Genomic DNA, 20,817 nt, shown 5'->3' on the forward strand with positions numbered 1-20,817 from the left:
GGGTATTGATTGAGGATGCCATTATTTGCTGCTGTTTGATCTGTTTGGCTGCGAGGAAAAGGCGGGTAGGGATTTTCAGGAGCCTCTTAGTTGATTGTAAAATCACCTTCATCTCTAACAAATATTCCAGCACAGGCGAGGGTGGGTGGGCAAGAGTCAATAATGAGGCTTATAGGATGGGGAAAAACAAACGGTATATTGTGAAAAGACTGGGTTTTGGCCAGTGATTATTGAATTATTTTCTTCTTATTTTTATTTCTACAGATTCATATTGTTTTTTTTCTTTGCATTGAATTTGATTTATAACCACAATTGACACTGTTTGTGACATAAATGTGTTCCTGATCGGTTTCAGCAACACTAATGTATAACGTGCTACATAAAAAGATGGTTCGTTCTTCAGGCTCTACGCTGAATATTTTGTATGTAAACTTAAAAAAAAAAAGGAACATGAAGAGCCATCACTATCATGTATATTCAAAGAGGATCATTTCCGATGGAATAAACCATAACTCTCTAAGGGGAAGAGATTATCACCTTCCTTCCTATTGTCTTGTCTCTCCTTGGAAAATGCTCTTGTTGAGACAGTGACAGGATTAACTTGCATGCGCAATCTTCGGACACTGAGCCGCAATTTACTTTCAAAGAGGGAAATGCCGGATTAAAAAAAATGATTCCACAGTGGGGTTGTCTTTGTTTCTATTGTTCAATTTGATGTTACTGTATTTAAAAGTTTGTAAGGAAACTGGACTGCTCACTGCCTTAGTTGGCCATTCAGACGATGATAAAATGAATAAACCATCTCAAATATTAGACCTGTAAGATTGGTGTTAGCCCCAAATTTAATGACTCTTTCGGCAAGATCATTGAGTGAGTAAAAAACATTATGACAGTGCAGGCTGACCTTAAATCATGAAGGGGGAAAAAAAAAAGCTATGAGTGCGCTGTTTGGAGTCCAACAGACATAAAATAGCATTTTTGTCTACGACAGCATATACACTTTGTATCTGCTCGGTAAATCCAGCCTGTTTTAAACCCTGGCTGTCAGATTATGGCAAGCGTTAGTGACTGTGAGACGACAGTGTTTTGTGTTTCTTTAAGCCACGGCCAATTTTGCAAGGCAACTGGATTCACCAGATTATAGCCGTATAAAAATGTAAAAGCCATGTCCACATCAAGCAGTGTCCTCGACATGAAGCGGCAATGGAGTTCAGAAAGGGAAACCTGGTGAGCGTTTGAATGGATGCTGTAATGTCAGGCTAACATGAGCCATCCTTTCAAACCCAGCAGGTGAGAAAAAAAAAAAAAAAAGAAGATTGGATTGGTTTACACTGAATAGTGGGACAGTTCCGAACACTGCATTGTGATGAAGCCAATGTGACAGGCAGAAAGGATCATTCCTTTTGTATTCATTGGATGGACAGATCTTTGTGGCACTAAAGCCATGTATCATTGTTCCATTAGTATTGTGACCCTCCCAAACATATGTCCTGGTTTGGAGACCAAAGGTTGTATTCGGGTTTTGATTTCAATAATTGGGTCTAGAACAAGCGTTTTCAATCTCACACAAATTATGATGATGAAACCGCCTATTCTGCTTATGCTCATTAGAGTCGGCTAACTTTGGACGAGAAGCGGTTGTGCTAAAAAAAAAAATTAAACTCAGCTATCACAGAGCTTCACAAACAGCCGTCCTGAAGCACCACTCAATTCCATGATATTCAAGTGCATTTCAGTGACTAAATATCGTGGAAAACTAAATTTATTTCAGCAGTTCCATTCAAAGATTGAGATAGAGTCGCTACACAATATTTCCTAGTTTTATTCTTTTACAATTTGATGAGTAGAAATTACGACATCAAGTCAACATCAGGAAATTATTTTGAAAGAAATAATAAAATTAAATACAAATTGAGTAATAATCAGCCTTTTGAAGCAGGCTTTTTTCCCATGTCTTTTATAACATGACTTTCCCTTTTTGAATTAAAGAAACAATTTATCGATAGATAATACATACTAATCCACAGTATTTCCTCCTAATCTGGTATGTGTAACAAATGAATAAAATATGACAAAATGCTTTATCCTGAACACTGAAAGATCCAGCTATATGATATTAAATGACATAATCTTACATTATTATAATACAGTTTGCAGAGGTTGACGATGCGAGATGACATCATCATCAACAATGTGATTAAACTGAAATTAAATCTGAATTGATAGTTCATTGATAAGAGTATGATAAACTTGTTTTCTCCATGTTTTTCTCACTTAAACTCAGGCTGCTGAATAAATTTGATCCTCAGCGAGGAGAATGGTGCTCCCAGGCTGGAACGTGTACATGCAACTCTGATACAAGCCATCTGTGCTCCAATCATCAAGTGACTTGCTAGAATTCACGTGAAGCCTCGCTACCCCTAGAGGCCATGTTTTTACATTCTGTTCTTCCAAACGATACATCACTAACTTTGGCTTGGTGCCATCACTAAAGGGGTTATGTTTAGTTTTGCATTTTTAGCTTCCTAAGTTAGTGTGAGATGTATTGCATCTTTGCTTTAAAAGCAGTTGCTTGTTTGAGCAATTCTGAAAAATGTTTTTCACATCTAACTAATGTTTAATGTACTCCTTTACTGCTTCTCTCTACCTCCTGCCATCCTCATTTTCCCTATTACTGCACTGCTGCTCGATAAAGCTTTAAAATGTTTGTTTATTCGCACCAAGGAGAAAGCAGGCTGTTAGTGTTTTTCTGCTCTGTATCTTATTAGACACCAAGTAGCTGCAGTTGTGACACTGAAAATGTCCTCAGATGTAAATAATGTGTTACTAAAAAAAAAAAACAATAGTGTTCACAGCAGAGCTGGCACAGTCTGAAATAATCATGAGCGAAATAGTATTCAATCAACGTCACTGTGTGAGTGGCAGCCTGTTTCAGTGGTTTCTCCTCATTGTGATCTTTTCACAACTTTTTTTTGTAACTTTATTAGTACTTTTAAAACTCTTTGTTTGTTTTTTACATTTTGCATATGGACACCCAATTTGTAGTGGCACCGAGCCATGGCCCCTTTGTACACAGTCAGGATGTAGTGTTAGCACTCATTGTTAGCACTTAGCGCTAACGCTATGACAGCTTCCGTAGTGAAGCCCGACATTCCTCGTGAGCAAAAGAGAAGAACTATATCAGCTGCGATAGGCTTATAGCACCCCAAACGGGAAATATGGCAAAGGATGGCTGAATTGCTAGGCCCGGCGTGATGTCTGGCTTTTATTTTAATTTTGGATTCCATTATAATGCAAGCCTTGGTTCAAACTCTAGTTAGTTGAAAATACAGTTGTTAGACCCCGTTAAAAGTAGGCCATGCAGCCGGCGGCAGACGGGCCTTGGCCATATTGACAACATTGCAACTGAGTCTACTCAGCAAACAGGGTTGCATAAGGCCAAGTCAAATCCAGGTCTCTTTTAAAACAAGCCTATTCAGCAAATGGAAGTAGAACGTGACTCAGGTACTCTTGTCGTCATTAAAAATGGTCCACTCGGCAAAAAAATGGAAAAAGGAGGGATTTTCCAAATGGGAAGCCCCACTCCCAAACTGTCTGTCAGACTGGCTATTGAAGAATATGTTTGCCGAAGGAAAATTGGTCCAAATTGCTCAGCTCTGTATAGAAAAATCACTTCTTACTCTTCTTACACGGTGGTGGAATTTCAACTGGTCTCGTTCCTGTCCGAGACTGGAAAAAAAAAAAAAAGATTTGAGGGCTTACATGACACAAAAACATCCCCAGGCGCTTTTGCAGAAGTCAAGAGTAAACTGGAGGGGCATACAGAATAACAAAAGCTGTCAGGGAAGAAGTTATTTCCCAGTTTGACCCTGCCTGCAGCCAGACGGATGTGTAAAGTTGGAGCGCTACTTAAAGCAAGACAAAGTGATTTTCTTTCAAAGTATTCGGTTCTTGTGCAAACTGTAATGTGACGATGTCTGCAAATGACTTAAACTCTCTTGAGAACGTGTGGCTTTCGGATAAAGACGCACGCAGATTAAGTAGGGAGTAGGGTATTACAAAGAATTGATGTCTCATTTGGTGGAAAAAAAAAAAAAACAATGAAGGAAGATATAAACGTTTCAACAAGGGGTAACACATTAAAGCAAAGCGTCTTATCACTTGTCGTTTTTTTTGATCAGCAACGTTGCACAAAGAAAGAAAAAGATTCGGTGCTTCAGAGCAATAAATTGCCTTCTGCAATATTCAACGTTTTGCTTTGTCTCGTGCATTCTGTTCTGTGATTTAGCTTTGTCCGGTTTGTCGGTCATGAAAAAAAGTGGAAACGTATTCTTGTGTGGGTTTAATCCTCCAAAGCTATGTATCGCAGTCCTGCAACATGCTGCAGGCCGTGGATGACTCTTTCTTTGTAAGTTCGACTTTCAGAATCAATAAATAACAAATGGCATGGATCTTGTGAAATTTTAATAATCATTAGCCCAATTTCTTTCAACGCTGGAACTTGTTTTGTAGGCTTTGGTGAGAAATGGGCAAAAAACTTCATTTATCATCTGAGTTGGGTACAAGATGGAAAGTTACGGTATTAAAAACAAAAAATAGGTAATGGGTGAGGATGAATTGTCTATTTATAAATGCAGGAAAAATAAAGTAGAGGGGAGTTGTTCCTTTGTTTATTTCTTTAGTAAAGGTGAGATTGTTGATCAAATTTATGAGGATGTCATCTGTTCTATCAGAGAATACAATATAATTTTGAATCTTTCCAACTGTATATTGAGGTCTTAAAAGGAAGTTTTTGCTTGCCTCCATCTCCAAGTGCAGGTTTATTTGGTCTCTTCAAAAATGTCGAGTTAATTTCTAGACTGACTCGTGTAGAAAGGGTCGATTTGTGATTTGGCGCCATCTAACAACCCATTGCAGCAAATCGGGAATGCAACTTCGAAGGCATTTGGGCTGAAGTTGTAATATTATGGATCTCTTGAAGTCACAACGATAAAGAGTTTGAAGCAACCCGAGCACATCGCTTCTGCTTCTAAAGACTCTAATTTATGTCTTTGCCCCGGAACATGAGGCGATCAATCTCTCCTCTGTATTAGTTTGAACTGCCATGATAACATTTTCCTTGTTATGTAATGCCTTAATTAGATGAAACTAAATTTAGAAAACTTGGTGTTAGTAATTTCTTGTGCCAGGACAAGTGGAGGAATGTGAGAATATCTCTAAAATGATAGAAAGATGCAAAAAGCAACTTTGATGATGCCATTGCGTATTTCTGGAATACCAGTGGTCCTCAACCTTTTTTGCGCCACGGACTGGTTAAAGTGTCAGAAATATTTTTGCAGACCGGCCTTTACATAAATAAATTATACATTTATTTCAATAAATAATACATTTATAATAAATATAGAAATACGATGAAATAAAATGACACGACTGGCATAAAAACAAGTATAAACGACATAAAAATAAAACTCACCATTACGTTGAATTAGTGGGAGCACTGAGTCTTATCACGTAGGCGTAATCGGAGACAATGACACCCGAAGTGGTGAAGGTTTGTCTTTTAATGCAAGATGTTTGGTCTCCATGTGCCGAAGCACTTTTAAAGGCTTCATTGCCTCGTCAGCTAGCCAGTCGCCACATATCATGCAGAGTGGGCTTGGCGCGTCAGAGTCACCTGTGGCGTTAAATCCATATTTTTAGGACTCCAGAAATGTTCTTTTAAATGCAGCTTTCCTCTTCTTCTTTTGTCTCCTCGTTGGGCTTTTGTTCCCCTTTCCGAAGAAGCTTTCCAAACATCTCTGTTTGTTGCTCATAATTGCTTGCTTCGCAGGCGCGACTTAAGGTGACGTCACGTGACCGAGACGAGCGTCTTCACCTGAACCGACGGATGGAATTGGGAGAGAATCGCCAATATTTTTCTAAATAAATTCTCGACTGGGGAAACATGTCACGTGACCAGGACGAGCGTCTTGACCTGAATTTATTGATCGTCGATAAAAAAATATTTATATATATTTTTTTTTTCCTGTGCAGTTTGGCGGCCGGTAAGTGACCCACGGACTGGTGCCGGTCCGCGGACCGGGGGTTGGGGACCGCTGCTGTATACTACATGAGGCCTTTTTTGAAAACGAAAACTAGGGTATTTCTTCCTTATTAATTATGTGACGCAATACACAATATCAATAAGCGCAGACTGATACACAATACAGAAACGACAAATTAAAGTTACAGTGCGGTGAGATTTTTCTTTTACTCATTTGTTTAATCAGGAATCCAAATAAACTTTTTGGGGGGTCGATTCCAAATCTGCAACAGGTTGATTTTTTTTTTTTTCTGAATCGTTACGCATTACTTTCTACCTTAAGTACATACCTCCTACTTAAGTAATTCTTTGGAGCATTACTAATTATTTTCACTCAACCCGCCAGTGGTGAATTTGTGGCTCCGAGTTTCATCGGTGTTTTGACCATGGCAATTCATTCCTCGATTGGGAGAACAGATGTCCGCGATTAAGCTGTCGAACCTTTTTGGCTGAGCAGTCTGTGTTGTATGTGTTTGTGTACACACACACGGTTAGTCTTACTGTGACTAACATCCTCCTTATTATTCACCCACATGCAGATTAAATCATAATTGGAGTCAATGACTCACGTCTGGAGTCTTTAATAAGCTCTACTGGGACATTCTTTTTGGACATCACAACACACACACACACACACACACATAAAAGGGATGTGTAAAGCTACGGAAGTCATCAACGCCACAATACACAGTGGTGGCACAAAGATAAGTGACACTGTGAGACATTTATTCCAATAATAGTATTGTTGTTGTGATAGTTGTCAATTCTTGAGTAGGGATGTTTCTAATAAGCCTCGAGTAGCTAAAAGATGTTATATAAGTCAGCATGGTGCAATGCTGTTTTTCACCCTGCCAGTAACAACAACAATACCTCACTCACAGTGCTAACCAAGACCTTTGTAAAATAAATAGGATTTTTATTGTTTCGTTTTTTTTTTTTTTCATATATAATTGCTCTTGTATTGGTTTTCATTCAATTCTGCAGGTGTATGTGAAGTTTGCGTGGTGGCTGAGTGGGAGAATGAGTCATTGTTGCTCCCGTGAGATGCTGTGACTCACTCCTTTTTTTTGTCATATGTCTTCAAGGACTTCCAAACCTGGTTCAGTTTGTATGGAACAAGAAATCTCTTCTTCATTTCACACAAGAAGGGAGACATGTCTTACGAAACGTAAAGTGGCTCCTATCATGAAGAATGAAATCGAACCAGTAAACATGAGTCATTTACAAACATTAGGAGTCCCAAAACTCCTGGTGGCAAAAAAAATGGACATCTACAGACAATAGGTGTGTCCAAATCGGCTCGATAGAGAGAGAGAGAGCGAGTGAGCGAGATAGATATATAGATTAGACGCACCGTTGTGGGGGCAGCCGCTTTTCTGTGCACCCGCTGTTGCACTAACAACAGATGGATGGACTTTGTGGCCACTGAAAGCTATCTCAGAGTAACTGTGCACTTCATAAACACAGAGTGGGGAAAGAATAAATAACATACCATTAAGGTGTCCTGCAGCTGAAAGAGAAAGTATTTGCCTACATGGCAAAGGAATGCATTGCCTTGTGGAAGGCGAAGGTGTGTGTTTTTTCTAATCCGGCCATGTTGGCACATTATTACCTGTCTGCTGCCACGGTCGCTTCTTCAATTTTCAGTGTTTTCTCAACAGCGGGTGACATTGTTACTCGAGGTGGGTGGATCGATCCACATATTGATACTAATAGCCAGTAAGTGGATTTTTAAGTTTCTATTTCATATGCACTGCTACGTTTGTTTGAAAACGTTACTTTCGCTACGTCTATGTGTCACTTACACACCACCTACGACTTTAGCGCTACTCTGGGCGGTCACGGAAGAGAGCAGACACACATTGCTCCCCCAATTTTGTTTTGATGTTGGCCATACTGCCTTTTGTCTTCAGTAAATGGTTTTGCATTCAGTACGTGAACCTGATGAGTTTTATTTGATGGCAGTTGATGAATGAATGATGATGTGAAGTCTCTTAAATCCTCATTGAGATCGCAACAGTTTCCTGTAATAATATAAAATCACAGCGTTTTATGAACATGACAAATAGTTTTGGGAACAGTGGGACTGTATTGCTCATTAAACCAGAGCTGAGAAATATTAAAGTTGGGGTGAATTAGATCAAGTTTGTTAAAATTAGTGTTACGCTTCACCTGAACAATTTTATTGGGGGATATGATTATCTTTTTTTAACCGCCAGCGAGCTTTACAGATAACAGGCAGTCATCTTTTTTAAGCTGTTTGAATAAACTAAGAAGTAAAGATGAGAGAAGAGAATGAATTTGTAAAAGAATTGCAAGGAATTTGTTAAGAATAATGTAAATGAGATAGATAGAGGCTATAAATTAAGAGTGACAGAGTGAGAGAAACAGAGAAAGAAAGAGTATTTAGACCATTACATCATGAACGGAAGAAACCACATTTAAAATCGAACAATTGAGCATGTTTAACTGTGATTTTAACAAATTATAGCAGATATAATTGGTGTTTTTGGCTGCACCTCTGGAAGCACGGTCACCACCACAGCACATATCTGACACATCATGATGACAGCAACTTTTTTTTACTTCAAGAATCATTTCATGTATTTTCTGAGGTTATTTGAAATAATGGCCAACATGTTGAAGTTCTGCTTATCCTGTGTTTCCTTCACGCTTGCTCTCTTTGTCTGTCTGTCTGTCTGTCTGTCTCTCTGTCTCTCTCTCGGTGGTTGCCAGGGGTAACTGACATTAATTAATATGACAATCGAATTCGGTGCTTTTCTTATTGCTGTTTGCCTCTGTAAGCCTTTGTTTGTCCAAACATTCCCGATAATGTATTGCAGTTTGTGTGCGTGGGCATTCATGCTGGAGGGGGGTGGGGGCTCTGACATTTTTTTTGTATGATGAAATATTAATACTTTATACCACATTTCATACACAAGGGAACCTACTGACTATATTTCACATAGGTACAAAACACTTGACGCCAAAATACAACATTTAAAGGCAAATATATTTCGCACATTTAAGAGCAAAGTTCACGCATGACTAAAAGAACAGTGCATGAGCATGACAAAAGCATGGACAAGTTTCGTGTAGTCTGCTTGGACCATAAACCTCTTTTATGCCCAAATGGACAGTAAAGTAACAAGAAGCAGAATCACATTATCGGCAATGTAACATTTAGAATGGAATTGAGAAAGAAGGGGGGGGGGGGGAGTAGGGGAGGCCCAGCTGTTTTATGTTCCCCGAGGGGAAGCTCACTGACCCACACAATAGAAAACAAAGCCTCTGATCTAGAAAGAGGCATAAACACCAATCCACAGTGGTATGATCCATCACACACGCATAGATATCGGCCCCCCTCCTCAGCATCTGCAGTTCCCTGCACACAAACACAACCTGACTTCATTATGTGTGTGCTCTGCGATCACAATGTCATCCGCAGCAACCATGGTAACAAAAGAGCAAGAGACCGTTTGGATTCGCAGCCACTTCACACCAACGCATCATTAACGTCATTTAACTCTCCCCACAACGGTCGTTTTCTTTTGCCACCCCCTCTGTCACGCCCACCCCACCCCTCTTCATCTCTCCATAAACCAAAGTTTGCATATTTTACAGTCTAGCCCTCTGAAGCCTCTGCTAGTGACTCACTCATCGTGGTAACTTGTCACTTTACGCGGTCTGGCACCCTCATTACCACAGCTGCTGCATCGCTCTGCGGGAGTCGCCAAAGGGGTCAAATGGTGACATTTGCACATTTGTCGTTCTTTGTACATGAATGATTCAGTGCGCTGATTTCAATGCAGAGCGATGTGTAATAGGAAATAAGCAGCAGGAAATGAAGCACACTTCTCCAGTTCAACTAATACCTATTCTAGTACGCAATGTACGGCAGGTATAAGCAGGTTGCACATTCATGCGATATTCATCTATTTTTTATATATATATATATATATATATATATATATATATATATAGAGAGAGAGAGAGAGAGAGAGAGAGAGAGAGAGAGAGAGAGAGAGAGAGAGAGAGAGAGAATTTCCAAAAAGACACGAGGTAACTTTACAGTATATGTAAATAGGTATATATATATATATATATATATATATATATATATATATATATATATATATATATATATATATATATATATATATATATATATATATATATATATATATATATATATATATATGAACATATTCTCACCAGATTCTCATATGCATGTATATAAAAACAAACAAACAATTGGAATCAGGGGGATAATTGGTTTAAAAGACAGAACTGCATCAAATTGAATCGATCAATTTCAAAATATATCAATATTGGCGCGATGTCATTCAAGCTTCAAGCTAGGACAGATGTACTGCATTATCTGAAGCAACGTGAGAAGAGTCGTAGTTCAGTCAACGGGCAATTACTAAACCTGCAGCGCCGTCTGCTGGACAAAGACAGTACTACAAATACAAAAAAACATCTTTCATTAACAGTTTTCTTTTTACCTTCCTTTGAGAAATGATTATCAATCATCATTATCTATAATAAAAAAAACATTTTATCTTCAATATCAATAGTGGAGTAGTCATCTTAAAAGACTGGATAACAATAAATATTACATCTATCATAGCATTATGCAGTACTGAACATTCCGTTTATGATCACATCTGTTGTTACATGAACTTAATCCACTATTTCTGAGTAACTTGCCGTTGACCGTTATAGTGAGCTTTCTCAACATCGAGACTCTTATCTTCATGTGTTACAAGAGATGAACAAAACAGTCAGCTTCCTGATTATACTGGTAAGATAAATTGGAGAGATTTTGTCCACGACTGGAAACTTAAGGAAATAGAGATGACCCTCTGTCATTTGAATGAGGGTAAAGAGAGAGAAGTGAAGAAAGAAGTTTTTGAGGAAATGCTGGTCCAACTAGAGTGTCTAGAAAAGAAGATTTAAAGCGTAAGTAAAATAGTCAACCATCTTAAGAGCCAAAAAAAGCGCTGGCTTGAAAGACAAAAAGGAAGTCAAAACATAAGAAAAGTAACTGAAACCGAAACAGCAGATGGTGTTTGTTTCTGCTCCAACTGAAGGAACCTGCAAACTTGCAAAGTCATCTATAGGCGAGGGGGTGGGGCATTCCCTGCACAAACACATTATCAGTCTTGCTAAGGCCAAACTGTACACCTACAAACTTGTAAACCTTGGCGCAGTGTCTTTCTTTCTTTTTTTTTTACCCCCCCCCCCCAACAATGTAACACAGCCCTGGCTCCAGTAGTCTTCAAGATTTTGAAGCCATATAAAAGTGGACTTTGACCTTTATGAGCGCAAAAGATAAACTCAGCAATCAGTTTGACATTGTAAAGATGAAAGCCCTGGGAACAACATCAAAAATACAAGCGTCTTTATTCAGATTTACACAGCACTTCACGATATCACCAGCAGGGTAAAAAGTTGTTAACACTAAAAATTGTTCTTTAAAGGCAAAACACATTCATCACTTATATGCAATATACTTTTTATTTGTGACATTGTATGATACACAACTTCTTTATAATTGTTTTTTTACAGCAGACAATCCAAGCTCACTGTTGTGCGTATTGGCTTAAGGGCGGATGTCAAAGTATTGCATTGTGACTAATGGTCAACTGATGAACTCTCTTGCCAATTTTACTCCAATAAAACAAAGGCAATTGAATTCACAGAATGTGTGACAATCCTAATAACACAGACCCCTTTAATAACACAAACTCAAAAATTCAAAAATGAATACTTTTAATTCAGCCAGGACATTTAAAAGATGTTAAGGGCTCTTGAATTATATGGCATTCATTTAACCTGGGTGTACCTAATATATAGATGGACTCACTAGCCCTTTTTCACATTTACTGATTGGTTCGTTCAATAAATATCAAGAGTCCAATTTGGTCCTTTCAATATTTGTCACGTGTGCCAGTGGTGGGTAAAGCATCTGAGAGAAATACCAGAAAAGGATGAAAAAAAAAATGCTGACAAAAAGCAGTCAAAATAAGATTTGGAAACTTAAAATTGAACTAAAAACAACAACAAAAGACTTGCACAAAAGAATCATGTCACTTATACTGTCTGCTTCCATTCAAGATTAATTACTTTTATAGAAGATTCCCAATTGATCTTTTTTTTTACCATTTGATATAGTTGTGAGACCAAAACGATGTACCCAAGTTGAAATTGTAACTTTTTTTTTACCGAAATTATTCCAGCCATCCATTTTCTGTACCGCTTTGTCCCCACGGGGGTCGCAGGCGTGCTGGAGCCTATCCCAGCCATCATCGGGCAGTCAGCGGGGAACACCCTGAACCGGTTGCCAGCCAATCACAGGGAACACAGAGACGAACAACCATCCGCACTCACACTCACACCTAGGGACGATTTGGAGTGCTCAATCGGCCGACCAAGCATGTTTTTGGGGATGTGGGAGGAACCTAGAGTGCCCGGAGAAAACCCACGCGGACACGGGGAGAACATGCAAACTCCAAAGGCTGGAGGGCTGAAGGTGGAATCAAACCCGCAACCTCCTAACTGTGAGGCGGACATTCTAGTCAGTACGCCACCGAGCCGCTCCAAAACTATCAAAAACGTTTTTTTTCTTTTTACACGTCACCCTCCTAATGAGGGCAAGTGTCATAAAACAGATAGCTGGAGAACAAATGGATGTTCCCAGGATTCTTTCTTTTAAGAAGAAATCAACACAGCGTTCTGATTATTCCGGAGAAGTCTAAAATAAAGAGATGTTTTCAATACCGTGTGTTGACAACAAGCTGCAAACTAGTTTGCCACTAAGATTCTTTGCGACGGTCAGACTGATAGCAATTGCATCGAAAAAGAACACAAAATATGGTGGAGGCATAGCATGGGCGCGGGCACGGATACTCTCAATTCAAAAGTTTGACGTCTAATTAAAAACGCTCAAAACACTTCTGGTTCCATCTTCAATCAAGGTGCATGGTTACATTAAAGCCCTGAGGATCCTCCATTTGAGAATTTCTTCCATTGTGACCTGAGCAACTAAGTGAGGACTATTTACAATGTTTTTTGTTGTGTTTTTTATTCCTGCCATGCTCTTACCGGCACGTGTCATTCATTGGAGGCTAAAGCACACACGGCTTGAGGCCACACACAGTGTTGAAGGCACATAACACACACAAACTGAATCTAAAGTGCTGAAGCGGCTTGCGAGCACATGCGAGTCTGTCAGTTCATCTGTTTGTGCGTTGTGGGGAAATTATCCCGAGACAGTCCGATGCATACGTTGAAGCAATTAAAGAAGAACATTTCCCCAGTCTTGGACTCTGGCTAGCAACATAAAAAGCTGTGACAAATCAACTCTCATTATATTTCCTGAAATAATTAGATTGGTATTTTATATTTTCTACAAACAGCATTTCTCATCAGTCACATCATATTTTGATGTACTTTTAAACAAAATGAAGGGTTTTTGAATAAAACTAATAATTTCCTTCACAAGAAGTAAAAATTCAAACAGGCTTCACAATGTTTCAAGTATATCTTAAAACAACAGTTAAGTGTTCACACAACAAGCTTCTACATGCAGTAATGTTTGCTCCTGCTCATAGTGGCCATTAAACGACTTCTTCATGTGCTTTCAGTTTTAATAAGAGCACAGTGCTTTGCATAGATATATTTTAAATTGAGTTTACACCAGTTCGTTTTATGTGTACAATATAGAAATTGGTACAATTACTAAAGAGCAAATTCAGAGTCAGTTTGCTTGGTAATTCTTAGGACATGATTTCTTCGAGGGGTTGCCATTGCACAAATGCTGTACTGAAAGAATATTAATCGTGCAAGAGCACTTCATACATTAGTGAAGTATATTTTTGACACAAAACACATTTCACGGAATGGTATCCATATAGACTCAGGCACATCTTATGGCAAGTATGAACTGGAGGAATGAATACAAGCCGGTCAAACTCGTTTGTTGTGGTGCCGCTTACAGTCACCCAACGACTGCTCTTCTCTAGAGTCTGTTCTTCGAAACTCTTAACAATGTTTATGATGCAAAGGCTTGAGTCACACCGAATTTAAATTGGACGTCGTGTTTCGGTACGCGCATAGTACGTTACTGTCGTTCTGATACGTCATCGTCAAATTTAGGGTTGGGACCTAAAACTGGTTGCAGATTCGTTTGAATTGAGTCACTGAGTTGGAGAAATATTTTTCTAATTTGGCTCAAAGTGTGGGAAATTCTGCAGTAAAGAATGGCATTCATAATGTTTCGCAATCATGAATACACAGGCAATTATTTATAATGAATGCTTCAGCCACCTTCTACGTTAAAGACACGACGCTTCCAAGCAGCTACACACGTAAACCAAAAATGCCCGCGTACTGCCTCGAATTGTCGGCAGTGCATTTGCAGAGCGTGGCAGAAGACAAATACAAACGGTGAATCAGAATTGAGTCAATATGCTCGACGATAAATGGACAAGTCAAGTGGTGGCCCAATCCCTGAACGGTCACGTCTGACTTAAATAAAACGAGGGACTTTTCGCGGTGATGTTAGGAGGAGGTGACATCTGAGGTTTTCCTAATGACGCTGGCCCGCATCTCGTGAGTGTGGCCGGGTCTGGAAGACGTAAGAGAGTTCTGGCTGTAGGGCGTTGGCCAGCCGTCGCTGTGATAGCTGATGAGGGGGTTGGGGTCTCGCGTGGTTGTTATTCTGCACCGGGGTTTGCTTCCTCTAACAAAGGTGGCCATGCCGGGAAGGGAGGAGGGGGAGACTTTAAGAACTGACCTGCTATGATCCCGCCTCCAGGCTGGATTGACACTCTGTGAGTCACAGTAAAGGACAGAAAATTACAAGTCTGGTCAAAGTGCTCGTAAATAAAAAATACATAAGCGTGGTGGCCGGTGGGCATGTCTGATTTATATACGTATGTGATGCAACTGGGCACCCGTGTTGACATTTTGATCCTTTTAAATTGTCAACAGGACATAAACATTCAGAGGCTATAAACAGAGAACTTAAATTAAGCCTGTTTTTGTATATTATAATTTCATTAAACTTGGAAATTAGTCGGTATATCGTCACTGTTTATTTTGGGGGGCAGGAAGAGTTTCAGGAAGTTTAATTAGTGCGTGCATGCCTCTCTGTGTGTTTCGTTCCATGCAGGTACATTGGACTATAACGAAAGACTGTTAATGTTTGATAACAAGAGTTCCCGGACAAGGTCATCTTCCACGCATGTGTGTGTGTGTTTGCATTTGTCGAAGAGTAGACTCACCTGTTGGTTGTCCTCAATGTCGCTTTCTGTGTCGCTACCTGTAAAGGAACTAAATTAAAACGTGCACACAGCAAACGACGTATTTTGAACTGTGTATTGGGAATGGCGGAAAAAAGAGACACAACCTGAACCCTGATTCTCACAGACAGTGACAAGAAGAGCTCCACATATGATATTGATTCAAAGCCCATCAAACAGAGCGGATCGATAACTGCTGCCGAGTGATAGACTCAGCTGTGCCTTGGATGAGTGGTCAAAAAAGCAAGAAGAAGACACCTGCCACCACAACCTTCGGTGCCAAGTCGAGAAAGTCAATGCAGAAATTCCGTTCGGGAATAACAGTAAATTGAACTTCAAGAAACCGCATAGTTTAAGATGTCACCATATTTGAATTTCACACTTGGCTTCTTACTCCAAGCTGAGAACACTAAACCACTGTTAAACAGATGTGGTCTGTTTCACAAGTTTAGGCACTCTGTTCCCAGCTTTAGATAAGATAAGATAAGACAAATGCTATACTGTGCTGACATTGAGGAGGAATTACATAACTGTTTCATTTGCCCTCGTGTTCAAATAAACAACAAGACGACCCAAACCAAAAACGAACCACGATATCCGTCTCAGGCTTATGTTGTTGATGCTTTATAAATACAAGAAGAATAAAGAAACAAGACCGGCAGCTATACTGTACCAATTTGCTAACTGATTATGTCACAGAGTTACGCAACTTCTGTCAACAATTCAGCTATGGTGCAGCTCACTTTTGACTCTCTTTTTTTTTTTTTTTTTTTTTTTTTTAAAGGCATTTGTGAAGAACTGTTTACTGGCGGTTGAACCGGTTAGTCACATCAACTGTACTTCTCCTTGTCAACATTTAAAGCTTCTGCGTGTATGGAAATAAGATGATTGCTAGCTTCGGCTATTCTGCTGTAGAAGAATTTTTGCTCCATTTCGGTTCAGATTTGAGAAAGTTGATTCCATGCCACTTGTAACTGTCCCACAAATGAGGTGAAATGTGACATGCTGGTGTGCGTTCTCACCGTCATAAGAAGACACCGGAGAAATTTGAAAAGGGTACAAGTGAGAGGAGCTCACAGTCTCCTCTTCATTCTCTGTTTTCACTTCAATCGTCTGACAGACAAATGGTAAGAGCTCGCTTGAAATCACGTGATCTTCATCAGGATTATCTGCACAGGAATACAGAAGATAACAGCGTGACTCTTCCTGAAAAGCAAACATGCTGGATTCCTTTTGTTCAATTCTACTTTTCATATTAAAACTGCTAAAACTATTAAAACCTCTGCAACTTACAAGCGGGGGATGTTTGATACCACTTTTGTTTTTCAGACCGATACCAGTATGAGTTCAAATCTTGAGTAGTCACCGTTACCGATACCAAGTGCCGATACCACGAGTATTATATACATATAATGCCCGCCAAAAATAAATGACAGATAATCTTAAATAATATTGAAGATTATTATCATTACTTTTTATTCTATATAGCAATTTTCCTTAAAATCATGGGAAATTAATGACCATGTTCTAGTTGCAAATTTCTAGTTCATGTTTGTAAAATAACTACAAGATGGCGGCCGATACCGATACCAGCTGCCATCGCGAGGACAGATACCTTGGAAAAAGGCTAATATCGGTCCTCGCCCATTCCTATTTACAAGTATTCAAAATGTGATATGGACTACAGTACAACGTGAGAAAAAATGTCAAGTGCTGTTATGGCACCTTTGGTTGTGATGGGTGGCTCTTCCGCATCCTGCGATTCCTGTTTGAAGTCAACAACTTGTACCGCATGAAAGAGAAGAGGTGTCCTATCAAAAGATGGAGACGACACCTGAGAGAGACAGAGTGGGGGGAAAAGGAGGTGAAAATAAAGACAGGGAGTCTTAAACGCTTGAATCCAAGACAATGTCTGAATATCATCAACCATAAAAGGTATCATCGGAAACTTCACTATCAAAGACTTGCTCATAACGTATTTGTTATTAATGTTCGAGACCCAAAAAAAAAATCCACAATAAGTGGAACTGAGAAACTTTGTCAGTGTGCCTACAACATTTTGAGGAACTTAACAGTCCAATGTGAAACTGTACGGCAATCTTACAGCAGTGACCTAATAACATTGAACAAGAAGCACTAAAAAAGCATGTCGTCACATATAAACTACACTTCCATTCTGACTGGAAAACGTATGCCGCACTTCCTTAACAGCGCTATCCCTATTGGTAGCAAAATATAGGGTCATTGTGTGTTTTGGTCATTTGTGTTGTGTGCAAACCAAAAAAATACAGTGCTGTCTTGACAATTCTGTGCTTTGCATGTCTGTGTTTATCTACCTCTTTATTTCCTTTGGGCCTACTCTCTTTGTTGCTCCTCTTCTTTCCTAAATGCATACCCAGAGGAAAACACCTTTCAGATATATCAAGGAAATATCATATCCTTTCCTGAGTACACAAATAAAATTACAGTGAAACAATGAGATGTATCGTAGGACTTCAATTCTGAATGAGACCAGAATTTTAGAAAGGTAAATCTCTAACATTGTACTGAAATCCACTTTGAACGACTGTTTTAGGAGTAGGTGGTTACATATTTTAAAAAAAAAAAAAAAAAAAAAAAACAAGGTACGCCAAGTCATGGATGACCAGCAGCAAGGCTTACCTTTCCTTAGACTTCTCTCTGAAGATGACAGCATCTTGTAGACTCTGAAGGCATTTGTTCCCTTTTTGTTGCTTTTATCCTTCACCTCCTCGATATCAGGCAGGCTGTTCATCGCACAGCGGAAATTTGCCTTCCAAGTCTTTGGGTCTGGTCGGTCTTTTCCTGGCTGGTATTTACCTTCACGTATGCAGATGAGACATAACACATGGCACCAACTGAACATGACTCTTTACAACAAATGAGCATTGTATATTAGTTTTTTCTCCTGCTACTCCCTCATTCCACTAAAAACATTTATTCGCCCCTAGGTACTGTGCAGCTTTCCTAAATGTTTTATTTTATTGAACTTTGTATCACTTGAGAAGGATGAAAACGGCTTCATTTGAGGATCCCACCTCCAAAAAGGGCAATAAAATACCGGTAAATATTGTTATCTTATTTGATAAAGGAATCATATTTAAATTTGTATCAATCCCTGCCTTCATTTTGAAATGATCACAATGTTATTTGACTCAAACATGAATTTAGTTTTGTACCAGATTTAATTTTCAGTACTGACAAAAATAAAGCCAGCGTGTTTACCAGTATGAATGGCCCAGCGCATGAAGAGAGGAGCATCTTTCTCCAAATCCCAGCCGTGGCGAGCAGCGTGCATCCAAGGGATCTGGAAGATCCTTTTTTCCTAGACAAAGCACCATCACCAAGGTTTTTCTTTCAGTGTATTTACAATACGGACTTTGACTTTTTTTTTTTTTTTTTTACTTTGAATGTAAAACAGCGCTAAATGATTTGTTGTTTTATGATCCAAATCATAATTTCAGATAATGTGATTTGGTGCTCATCAAAGCTATGTTTTACAAATCAAATGAAAAGCCTAACCATTTTCAAAACCTTGAAAAACGACAGAATCCCTCACACTCTTTACTGTGCTTGCATTATTCAAGTCATACAGCTTTTAAAGTTTTCATGGTAAGATATACATTTTCTGTCATGTTTGTAAATGTTACTGTAGTAGTAGATCGTCAATAATAACTATTGTACTGAAGAAAATCATGAATCAAGTTGAAATTGCAAGATGTCAGAAAAAATCCAATTCAAACGTTTCCGAAGATCATTAGTCACTTCAATATACTGTATAGCATCAAGTAAATTATATCTTTCCAGAAGTCAGTGTCAGTGAAAGTACCGGTACTTACTTCGTTCACCCATTTGAGGCCTGGTATCTGGCAGGAGTTAATCTGTTCCTCCAGCCACGGCCGCATCCTCATTCTATCTACAGGCATTGTAGTATCTGAGCAAAGAAATATTGCACAAATTGGAGGCATGTGAAACATATTTGTGCAAAGTATGCAAATGCATTGTCGTATTTAAGATCTAATTAGGAATATATATGAAAAGAAAATCATGAAGTTGAACCCCAAGCGCATTTCGTTTAAAAAAAAAAAAGTTTAGTTGCAATGCGATCTGATCACAGTCCGCCAGGCCAGATAAGCCAGTGGCGCTCCCCTTTAGTGGCACAGCATGCCAACTGAACGGGTCGAACAGGGTGAAACACTATCATACACACCAGTGCATGCTGTACATTAAGTGTCTTTAAAAGTCACAAATCTGAAAAATCTATAGTAGTTTACGTTTCAATGAAAGTACTTCAGATCGATACAATTATGGCTGAAGCATTCTCTAACGTTTACGCTTATTTGAACCGTGTTGGCAGATTGCACAATATGGTACATTTTACGCGTTGCATAAGTAGTGCAGAAGTGCAGATTAAATAAATACAACAGTGCAAAAGTTCCGAAAACTGTTCACACTTCACTATAAACGCTTTTCATTTTCCCGAGAAACACAGTTCAATTCTGCAAAATTAGAAAATGCACATTTCACAAAATCTACAATGACAAGTCATGAGCGTACTTTTTTTTTTTTTTTTTTTTAGAAGTCTATGACAACAGCATAGCCGCTTATGCCCTTAAATTAATATCAGTCACTCATGGCCAGAGGCAAACAAGCAGAGCCAAAAGTGAAAACAAAAGCAAGTCCACGTAAAGACCGCGAGCGTAAAAGGAACACTTTCGCTTACAAGAGGAGCAACGATCCGTCGAGCAGCACGCAAGAGAAGTCTGTCAAAAAGTCAAAGGTAGCAGCAGCAGTAGTGATAATATGCGGAAATTGTGTTACCTGTCGAGTTTGGGCAGCTTGTTTCAGAATAACATGCAACACTGGCGTGGCATGGGGATTTTTTCAAAAGACATATGGGCTTTGACAGAAAAGGGAAAGTGAGAGCGTTGTTCGATTGTGTTTCTGGTCCAGAACGAAAGCAAAACAAGGTTAGCTGGGGTAGCGGGGGCAACATTGGATGGAAATCCCCCTCCTACTTCCCCGCACGCCAACGCGGAAGTGTGTGACCCTTAAAAGATTTCGACGGAAGATGGCTCACTTTGCTCGTTTACGTTTATGACTTGGTATACAATGCGATTTTCATCTAGTGAAACAAAGCGCTGTGATGCGTGTTGAGTCGAGAGGCATTCAAATAAAGCTACTCAAGCGTCTTTATGAATTCAAAATAAAAGCTCAAAATGTTCAGCCACATGCGTCGTCGGATGCGCACAGACGATCTTTGTGTTTGGATTTTCATTTTCACTTCCTTCATTGCAGCCGCTCTCGGCGCTCTGCAGCTTTGCTCTGCTTTCAGTGTGCAGGAAACGAAAGTTGAACTAAGATCCGATTTACATTTTTGGACAGTTCAATTCAGCGCGCTAATTC

At 39.3% G+C, this 20,817-nt stretch overlaps 1 protein-coding gene and 1 long non-coding RNA gene across 3 annotated transcripts in view; both read right to left on the minus strand.

Moving 5' to 3' along the window:
• Positions 1-5,803, minus strand: part of LOC147060679 (uncharacterized) — a 64,382-nt gene extending 58,579 nt beyond the window's left edge. For both annotated transcript variants that reach the window (XR_015065484.1, XR_015065483.1), the window contains exon 1: positions 5,474-5,803. This is a non-coding gene — a long non-coding RNA (uncharacterized LOC147060679). The remainder of the gene's footprint in view (positions 1-5,473) is intronic.
• Positions 5,804-11,489: 5,686 nt separating this feature from the next.
• Positions 11,490-20,556, minus strand: irf2b (interferon regulatory factor 2b). The gene is made up of 9 exons (XM_085905495.1): positions 20,233-20,556; positions 19,251-19,345; positions 18,637-18,736; positions 18,055-18,231; positions 17,730-17,776; positions 17,119-17,227; positions 16,416-16,562; positions 15,376-15,413; positions 11,490-14,920 (listed from the first exon to the last, which is right to left on the minus strand). Exons 1-9 carry the CDS (start codon positions 20,405-20,407, stop codon positions 14,651-14,653), a joined length of 1,158 nt encoding a protein of 385 aa, XP_085761621.1. The 5' UTR covers positions 20,408-20,556; the 3' UTR covers positions 11,490-14,650.
• Positions 20,557-20,817: the final 261 nt, after the last annotated feature.

The sequence above is a fragment of the Syngnathus leptorhynchus genome, chromosome 2 (genome assembly GCF_054491065.1).
Source record: "Syngnathus leptorhynchus isolate UIUO chromosome 2, UIUO_Slep, whole genome shotgun sequence".
NCBI lineage: Eukaryota > Metazoa > Chordata > Actinopteri > Syngnathiformes > Syngnathidae > Syngnathus > Syngnathus leptorhynchus.

What these genes read in the sequence shown, in the direction of transcription:
- irf2b (XM_085905495.1), bottom strand. Translation starts at nt 20,407, where the DNA reads ATGTTGCCCCCGCTACCCCAGCTAACCTTGTTTTGCTTTCGTTCTGGA. An exon ending in GCCACCCATCACAACCAAAG is followed by an intron (nt 16,563 to 17,118) that starts GTGCCATAACAG and finishes ATTCCTGTGCAG; the next exon opens with ATAATCCTGATGAAGATCAC. An exon ending in ACATTGAGGACAACCAACAG is followed by an intron (nt 14,921 to 15,375) that starts GTGAGTCTACTC and finishes TGTGACTCACAG; the next exon opens with AGTGTCAATCCAGCCTGGAG.